This window comes from Camelus bactrianus, chromosome 35, assembly GCF_048773025.1.
Source record: "Camelus bactrianus isolate YW-2024 breed Bactrian camel chromosome 35, ASM4877302v1, whole genome shotgun sequence".
NCBI lineage: Eukaryota > Metazoa > Chordata > Mammalia > Artiodactyla > Camelidae > Camelus > Camelus bactrianus.
The window spans coordinates 13,862,663-13,872,585 of NC_133573.1; the positions used below are offsets into that span (position 1 = coordinate 13,862,663).

Here is a 9,923-nt window from a genome sequence, read left to right on the forward strand (position 1 = left end):
AAAACCTTGTCCTGGATAATTTTCCACAATCAAGGCCCTCAGAAATTCAAGAGGAAAATATTACTCCTATTCCTGAGTTATCTTCATTCAACAAAAGTGTATTAAAATAAGCAACTAGGATTTATATTCCCTTTTACAGTTTCCAAGACCTTTGGAAATAGTTTTTCAGTTTCTTATCACAACATTATCACCGCCTTACCAGGTTCACTGAGTGGACAGTGGGACATTAGGGTGTAGAGCTGTTTATGTGGGTTCTTCATTCTTTGGGGACTCAGCTCTGCCTGACTCTTGGGGCTCCCTCCCCTAGAATCTGTCCCCTTACTTCCCAGCTGGCTCCCTGTTAGTCCTCAACATTTTCTGTCTGGTCTACCATTGGGTTCCTGATGCCTCCTGAACCCAGTATAACCTTGTGCTATTACGACATCATTGCAACGGACTCAGGTCAAAGTCAAGACACTCAAATGGAAGTATTTATTTCCTAAAAAATTATAGCTTGGTTTTCCCTCTCCAGCTCTGAGAAGGAATATTAGGGAAAGGGAGGCAAGATGACACGACCGTTGTGACATTCTTACGAATCCTAGGGAGTCACGGCATGTCCTTGGAGCAATTCCAATTCATGAAACATTGCACCCCCTTTTCCACTCAGAGAGGTCTCTGCCCTCACAGTTTTTCTTCCAGCCTTGCCTAAGGAGGAGAGGGGAGCAGGAACATTAGAAAGGAGCATGAAAAGCCAAAGATCGAGAGGTTCAAACACCATAAGCAGTTGACCCAAATAATCAGTGGTGCCCAGGGTTTAGTTCACTTGAGATCTAAGACTCCATCCTTTTGCCTTATGAAGACGTTCCCTGGTTTCCTCCCGGTCCATACTAGCCTCAGCAACAAGTAAACAACTTTTATAAGGATGTAAAATAAGTTAGTTAAATGTCCACATCTCGGAAAAGTCAGGTTCCCCAGGCAGGTGACCTGATTGGCAGTGTTCACAAGAAACACAGCCGCAGAGATGCTGGTAAGCGCCAGCTGAGCATGTCTCATGCACAAACTAGGGAGGTTTCCAGTCAGTTTCTCTTGTAACCTCTCCCCACTGCTTGCTCTTGCTCCCCACCAAATGTTACCATAGCCCTCCAAACTCTTACCCAAATCTAGAGCATTCTCAAGGTTTTTTCCCCCTCTAGTGTACTGTGTTCATTGATGCTTTCCAAATCACATGAGAAAGCACCTCTCCACTGTTTGGAACACCCTAACGTGAAAAGCAATTGTAAGTGATCATGACTCCCTACCCACCTCTCCTCCCCATGCTGAGCCCTTCTATCAGGGTCACCGCACACCCGCACACCAGCGGCAGAGGCTACAGACAAGGCCACGTGAACATCGCTGGCCCACTCTGCAGAGGTGAGCTGGTCCACTTCCCCGCAGCTGTGATGCACGGACAGACTGCAGGTTTCGCCCATGTCTGCCTGAGTCTCCCAGGGAAAGGCTCTTACCAGTAGTTCATCCCTTCTGTCTCTTTAACAATTTTCTTGGCACAGACAATCGCATCTGTGAGGTCGTCAGTGATCAAGGCTGCAAAAGAGGGAGTGAAAGGCTAGCTGAGACTTCGCTGTTCAGCGGGGGCGGGGGGGGGGGACCCAAATCGGATTTTCTTCACTGCTCTTTGGAACAGGAGGGTTGGAAGAACTGTGAGCCACATCCTGATTTTTTGTTACGCTCCTTCACAAATCAAAGGATTGTTTTTGTTTCTAGACCATCCACATCTTAGAGTTTCAGACTCTGACATTTCAGAGGAATAGACCAGTCCTGAAGGGTTTCTGGAAATGTGTTTAGGGAAAAGGCAATAGAACAATGTTTTTTATGTGCTAAAGAAACGCACAAGTACAGTGTTTTTTATCCCTTGTGTTTGTAATTTGTTTAAATTAAAGTATAATTGATTTACAATGTTGTGTTAGTTTCAGGTGTACAGCAATGTGATTCGGTTTTGTGTGTGTGTGTGTGTGTATTCTTTTTCAGATTCTTTTCCATTATAGATTATTACAAGATATTGAATATAGTTCCCTGTGCTCTACAGTAGGTCCTTGTTATTTACCTATCTTTATATACAGTAGTTTGTATCTGTTAATCCCAAACTCCTAATTTATCCCTCCCTCCTCCACAGTGTTTTCTTTATTCTTGCTAATTTTACATGTAAGGCCTCTTTATAGGTAATTAGTAAACTTTTGTAGATTATAACTTTCTGGCTTGTGCATTAAATTTTTTTTTTTTTTTTTTTTGCCCAAGATGTTTTTCACATGCAGACATTTTTAAGTTTTGTGTCAAATACATCAATCTTTGCCTTTGTTGCTTTGTGGCTCTCAGATGTAACAAATCTTTCGACTGAAAATGTGTTCATTGATATCACTTCGCCCGAAATGGCCTCAAAATCCTTCTCAGCACAAACATGACAGAAAAGGCAAAGAAACAAAGCAAAAAGTCTAGCATCACTCCTGTTGCAGGTTGTGGAAGATATGGGCAGAAGCAGGACCAGGCAGGACAAGACCCGTCAGGTCGCTGTGATACAGACCCGTCGATCCACCATCTGGCCTGGAGCCTGGGGGCGAATGTCGCTCATCGGAGCTGCCCAGGTTGGACCCCTGTGGCCTGGTCTTCATACTCCTGGCTCACTCGGTCCCTGAGTGCGGGCTGCCACACAAGAGCAGAACCTTAGAAGAGTCAGTGCTTGACACTCCTCCCACCAGTCAGCATGCGGCATCTCCGGCCAGGCAACCTCCTCTCCCCAAACACCTGCCTTGCTCTCCGCGTTTAGGCCCCTGATACACGCCAATCTGGGTATAATAGGATTGCCTCTCCCCCACCGTGTGTAATCTGTGTCCTTCCATCCCTGGAGACCCCACTGAACCCACTTCTCCTAGGAACCAGGCCCCAACCACTTTCAATCACAAACCAGAGTATCTTAGCACTTATCAAGCATTTATGCACAGAGAACAAAGTGTTTCTCAGTAATGTGAACATGCCTTAGATACCAAGCACTTACGTTTGGATAATCTCCTAATAAATAAATAACTACTTGAAAAATTAATGAAGTAGTTATAATTTTATTATCGACTTCATTAGCATACAGTGTTCTGTTAGTCAGAATCTTAGCTTAAGTGCTCTGGAAGGAAGTAGCCCTAGGTTTGAAAGCAGACTCATTTACTGGGTGTGTGACCTCAGTTTATAGGGATAATAATGGTTGGAATCATGGTAATAATATACAGGAGGCAGGTAATGCATGAAGAGACTTACTATGTGCCTGACATAGGGCACATTTTTCATAAAGGTCAGCTAACAGTAATAGCCATTATTATAAACAATTATCTCTCTAGAAACAAAGCAAAAGACTTTTATAAGCTAACAAAGCTTTACTTCTCACTGTAAACCAAGTGCCAGTGACTGTGCGTGTGCTGCCTCAGTTTGCTCTCACTCACACAGCAGGTGCGCAGCTTGTTGACTTTGCTGTGGGCGCTGCAGGCCCAGGCCGTGGAGTGGGTGTAAGGTGCTTGTCCATGTCCCGCTTTGCTGGCGTTTTGTTGCACAACTGAGATGCTGTGAATGTGCAAGCTGGGCGTGACTTCGCTTTTCCTTAGGAAAATCTGTTCAGCGAGGTTGGGGGGGGGTGGGAGAGGAATCTGGGGGAGGGCTGAGATGTGAGCAACACAGTGAAACCGCCACACGGGGACAGCAGAGGGGCAGAAATGAGTTCAGAGAGCAAGTATGTATTAGGAGCCATGCCAAGAACAGCTTCTGCTCAACTGACTTTAAATAGACGACTCCGTCTAGTCACACATGAATCAGGAAAGGGTTCTGTTCAACATCAAAGCCTTGTTCAATTGAATCGTTGGTTCTCCCACATCCCACAAAAGAAAACAGCAACAATCTACACAAAAAGAACTAGTTTTTTCCAGTTAAGTTAGTTCTATGCAAAGTCTGTCTCTGCCCAGCGTCCTCCTACCCCCAAGGAAAATGTCATGACCATGCCCGCAATTTACATCTCCTTAACTTCTCCAGAGTGACAGCAGCCAACGCAGAGACCAGGCTGATGTGAGAAACAGAGATACATGGGCAAGACTAGATGCGGGAGGCAATAATCTTTTTCGTAATCATCTCTTAGTGAGGAGTGTGTTACTGGAGGGAAATAAAGATTGCTATTATATTATTATATGTACATGTGTTTGTGTATACATAGACATGCTTATATATATGTATATATAACAAATATTTTGTCCAAATAGTTTGGGAAGGTTGGCAGCAATTTTAAGACGCTGATTTGGTATGGGAACAGGAAGGCATAGCTTCAGCAGACGAGCGCGGGGTGTGTATGGACTGTAACACATGAGATGTCACGGACCTCGCAAACACAGCCTGATGCTAACTTGTTCCCAAGTTCCCATGATGAATGCCCCTACTTCTGCAATACATCAGACAGAGTGATAATGTCCATAATTACAGTCTCTCTGGCCGGAGGCTGAGGGAGGCCAGTCATTGAGGGGTGATTAGGATATTAAAACCAACATCCTGTTTTCTATTTTAAAGCTGCCTCAAAAAATCCCATGCTTTTTATGATGAGAAAACGGAGATGAGTGCTCCTTCACCTCTAACCATGAACCATCTAACATTCGAACTTCCAAGAACCAATCCATGGTTGTCTTGCAGACAGACATTGGCCCCGGACTTCCTGAATTGGAACTACATTGGGCAATATGAAATTAGTAAATTGCATGTTAAAGTCAAGCATGGCCGCGATGGAGGAACGGATTTCCTCCCCGACTGTAAATACTAGACACAACATATGGGAACATTATTTTCAGACATCAGACATCAGGCAACGCAGGAACACGATCCTTGAGGAAGAGAAGTGAGGTAAACTTGCGATGCTCTCTGCCCTTCTGCCCAGGGGCGCTTTCCAGACCACGAAGGTACAACCCAGGCAGGACGGAAGTGGAGGAGACAGTGATCAGAGGTGGCAGCCACGCAGGACAGCACCAGGAATATGAACAGAGATGCCTGGAGTCTTTGGCCAAGCTGGGCATGTAAAGAAGAAAGCTCCACGAGGCTAGTCAGAGAGAAATTACCAGGGACCTGAGCAACTACGGGACTGGGAGACATTTAATTTCTGACTGGCCAGAGGAGAGAGACTTTGCTGAAGCCTGGGATACTCAAGAGACGCTAAAAGTTACAAGCCTTGACAATAAGGCTAAACAATTTCCCTTAAAGACAGTCTAGAACTTCCCTGACCAGAATTAACTGCTTGTCAAGATGAAATTCAACCATCTTTATAGGAAGACAACATAACGCACTCAACAACGTCACATGCATGACGTCTAGTATCCAGTGAAAAGTGATCACATGTATGAAGAGGCACGAAAATATGACCCACAACCAGGAGAAAGATCAGACCCAGAAGTCACAGCACCGACTGAATTAGCAGACGCAACATTTAAAGCAGTGCTTATTAGTATGTTTATCAATGTCAGGGACATACAGGAAAACACGAATCAAATGAGAGAAATAAAAGATTACCTAGCACTGAAAAATACATCTGAAATGAAACATTCAAGTGATGAATTTAATACATTAGGCTCTTCAGAAAAAAGGACCGGAGAACTTGAAGAAGCAGCAATGGAAATGACTGAAAACAAAACACAGAAAGGGAAGGAGGCTGGAAAAAAAATGAAGAGCCTCAGTGACCCATGGGAAATATCAAATGATCTAACACATGTGTTATTAGATTCCTAGAAGGAGAAAGAGTGAAAAATTATCCACTCAGGGATCCAAAGTGTTAGTGAATATCAAGCACGATACACACACACACACACACACACACACACATACACAAAACAGACACTGTCATCAAATTGCTGAAAATTGGTGATAAAGAGGAAACGGTAAACTGAGCTTGAAGAGAAAGGACACGTTAAGCCCTGGGAGCTCAGAGAAGAAAATCACTGACTTCTCAATAATAGAGAAGTCAAGCAGACGATAACGGACATGTTTAACAAGATAAGAGAAAAACACCTGCCAGCCCAGGGTTTTATATATAGAAAGAATATCCCTCAAAGAAGAAAATGAAATACAGACATTTTCAGATGTGCTGTGTGCTCTGTGAAAGCTCGTGTTCTCATCCTTAACACCAGAGCTCATGTCTGACGCATTCTGCCGTGCTCAACTCATATATTTCTTAAATGATTAAAGCAGAAGATTTAGAAGCAAATTCTATTATCGTTTCTACTATTTAAGAAACGCAGACACAGAAAACAAACTTATGGTTTCTGAGGGGGAAGGGGATGGAAAGGTATAAACTGGGAGTTCGAGATTTGCAAACAGTTAACTACTGTATATGTAACAGATAAACGAGTTTCTTCTGTAGAGCACAGGGAACTATATATTCAACATCCATGGTAACCTATAATGAAAAAGAACATGAAAACCAATAGATGTGTGTATATGTATGGCTGAAACATTACACTGTACACCAGAAATGGACACATTGTAAACTGACTATACTTCAAGTTAAAAAAAAAAGAAAGAAATGCTGTATGAAGTATATTTATTTGTTTCATTCTGTACAAAGAGACATAAACTGCCTCCTTTGAGTGAATTGCTTATGGAAAGCAGTTAGCAAACAGCTTCTCAGTTTTTGAACATATTTAATGCCTCTATGCATGAAAGGGTAGTAAGGTCATTTGTGAAACCCCCTATTTTTATAATAGGCAGGCCTTCATGAAACCCACCCTAAAAGGAATAAGTCACCTCCGGACCAGTTGGCTACAGGATGGTAAGTGTCGCCGCGGGTAACTGCTGAATAATTATTGGCCTGGTACAGACCTGCTTGCACATCTGGACTCCACGTATTAGTTAAAAGCAAAGGCGGGTGGCTATTCCATGATCATCTCTCCTGTCTTTGTCCTCAAGGATGGGGTGTTTGGAAAACCAAAAGCGTACCTGAGCAGGCTACATGACAGTGGTTTCTCTCTTGTAGCGTCCCACGCCGGCACCACGTGTAACTGTTTATCTGAAAAATGCCATAGTCGATGCTTCCGTCCTCCAGGTTGGTCTGAGCTGTGGTGTTGTAGCGGCTCTCATAGTACGCCATGCAGATCCCTAGAGGAGGAAAAAGCCAGAAATGCCAGGAAAAAAAAAATGCATTTTCTCCAACCTGCTATTAAGGGAGAGCTCCCTTAAACATATTACACCAATGCTCTGCTCCGGACAAGCCCCTGGGAGAGGGTCAGGGCGGGCAGTGCACCCGAGGGGCACAGGGCGGGCAGGGTGGCACACCTAGTCAGTGGCTGAGCCTAGTCTAGACTAAATGTCAGGTCCGCCCCCTACAGGGCCAGCAAGAGTGGCACTGCTTTTTCCTTCCCTTGCCGGACTCTGGGAGTGAGGACAGGAAGGACAGGGCAGAGGAGAGGAGCCCTCGACAGCAGTAGTGGATGACAAGTTGACATCTAGCAGCTGTCCCTCATGGGGTGGAACATTTACAAGCTGGATGTGAGTGTAGATGGGGCCTTTGACGTCTCTAGGGAGATCAAGGGAAGAAAGATAATAGGAAAGGAGAAATCTCACAGTTTCCAAGGGTAAAGCCCTGGTAATTGTCCAGGTTAGCCCTTGCAAATATTTTTGCCAGTTTACAGCGAGTGTAGACTTTGGGCTCAGCGGCCATGGCCAGGCAGCCAATCAGGGTCAAAATGCTGGCAGCCTTCATCCCCAGACCTGTCGAAGGCAGAACCTGTCAAAGATCAGAGAGCAGGTCAGACAACTTTGCTTCATCCAGAGAATAGAAGTGTAGATCACAAAGCCTGAAATATTTATTATCTGGCCCTTTATAGCAAAAGTCCCTGGTGTACGGCAGAGAGCTAAACCCCAGCGTCATGCCAGGCACTGAGACGGAGACCAACCAGGTTGATGATACACAGCTTACAAATTCACTTGGTTTTCATCCCTTATCTTAGACTCATACTGGTCTCAAACAAATCAAAATAAAACAAAACCCCACAGCAGTGGTGGCCCCAAGTACAACCTTCTTCATGCCAGAGGTTTCCCCTGCTGGTTCTTTGTGACAGGTGGCTTCATTAGAGTATCTGAGGTCATATTAAGAATGCAGATTCCCAACACCTGGCCCAGAGACGTCCCACAGGTGACTGTGGGGGAGAAACACAGCTCTACTTACTCAGGCAGTGATCGGCAGCTCACACCAGCTTCCCACATCCCATGAAGCCACCCCTGATTCTTACAAGGCACAGTGATCTTGGCCTCAACCAAGAAGCTTTCTTTAGAGCTTTAGAGAAAGAGGAATTCTTAACTCTTTTGTCTCCAACTGCCTAGAGATTCTAGAATTCTATTTCTTGGGACGTGGGGGAGAACTATTTTCTGGGCCTTTCTACCTCTCCTTTTTCTTCTTCCTCAACAGCCCTCCTCCCTGCTCAGCTCCTCCAAGGCCTCCCATCCAAGTGGGAGCTCTTCTCTAAATCAACAGTCTCCCAAGTTTATCACAAATCCATCAACAAAGAAAATTAAGTATGTATCCCCAGTAGGTATATGTTAAATTATAAATCACACTCACATTCTTCTATACAAACAGGTTACATAAATTTACAAACATATACAAAACTAAAATTTGAATAAGAGTGAGATAGAGGTGAAATTAACATTCAAAAGTTATATTAAATAGCACAAAATGTCTTGCTATTATTGAATTGTTATTATTAATAACATGTTTTCAGTGAGATCAAAATGATTGTAGAGGATTCATTAGTTCTGAAAACTTTAACACTTTGTGAATCAACAATTAAAGGGATAGTTTCAAGATCCATTAATTTCCACACTCAGATTTAATGGAACTTTGAAATTAATTCTCATTGTGATATGCAGATTTAAGGAAAAGAAGTTCTTGTTGGCTGCACAGAACAACCATTATATTCTTTTCTTAAATTCTATATCTCAATTAATAAAAGATTTGGTTGAAATTTAATTTGCCTAATACATTTTTACCTTTCCAGTTTTCAATCTTGACTTTTGCAGCTTAGTTAGAAATGATCACAAGTTTCTGTTTGTAATACATAGCTTTGAAACTTACCATTTTCTTTTGGAAGATTTTAAAAGGGGTTGGGAAACTATTTCTAAGATTTTAGAAGTGTATAGATATAAGACTCTATTTTTAATACCAAATCTCAAAATTCCAGAAACATAAATAGGACAATAAAAAATTCTCTTTCCCACCCGCTCAAGCAAACACTAGTGGTCATTCCCACAGGCAACCAACAATACTACTGTATCTTTCAGAGATATGATACATACACACACACAGATATTCTTTTATTTTTCTTCTTAAATTATTCCTGTACATTATTTTAAAAAACTTTATAGTGTATTTTAAGGATCTGCTTTTATGACCGTGCCACATTGCATTGTGTGATGTAACATTCCGCCAACGTGGGGATATGCACACTTAAGTTCTTTCATTCTTCTATTCATTCTACACTAAATAATTTCATACATATGTCATTTGCATATTTGCAAGAATATCTGAAGGATAAATTCCTAGAAGTGGAATTACTGAGTCCTAGAGTGTTTTTGTCATTTTGCTAGATACGGCCAAAAGTCTTCCACATGAGTTTGTATCAGGAAGATGAGGCTTTTCCCCTCTGCCTGGCCAGCAATGGTGTTACTAGCTTTTTCATTTTGCCAGTCTGAGAGATGCTTTCTTAACCAAGTTTCAGTTTTTACTTCTCTCACATCAAGCTGGTAGAGCATTTTTCACACGTTTGGGAACACTTTGTGGATCTTTTTCTGTGAACTGTCTCTAACGTGAAAATTTTTTATAAGTTTATTCTTCAAACATCTTTTCCAAATTCCTTTGAATTAAGGATTTTACTGAAAAGTGGGAAAATACA

General features: G+C 42.7%; 1 protein-coding gene across 1 annotated transcript; it reads right to left on the minus strand.

Annotated features, from left to right (window-relative positions):
• Positions 1–462: 462 nt before the first annotated feature.
• Positions 463–7,738, minus strand: LOC105071698 (lysozyme-like protein 1). The gene is made up of 4 exons (XM_010958400.3): positions 7,597–7,738; positions 6,973–7,131; positions 1,482–1,560; positions 463–684 (listed from the first exon to the last, which is right to left on the minus strand). Exons 1-4 carry the CDS (start codon positions 7,733–7,735, stop codon positions 615–617), a joined length of 447 nt encoding a protein of 148 aa, XP_010956702.1. The 5' UTR covers positions 7,736–7,738; the 3' UTR covers positions 463–614.
• Between the last annotated feature and the right edge of the window lie 2,185 nt (positions 7,739–9,923).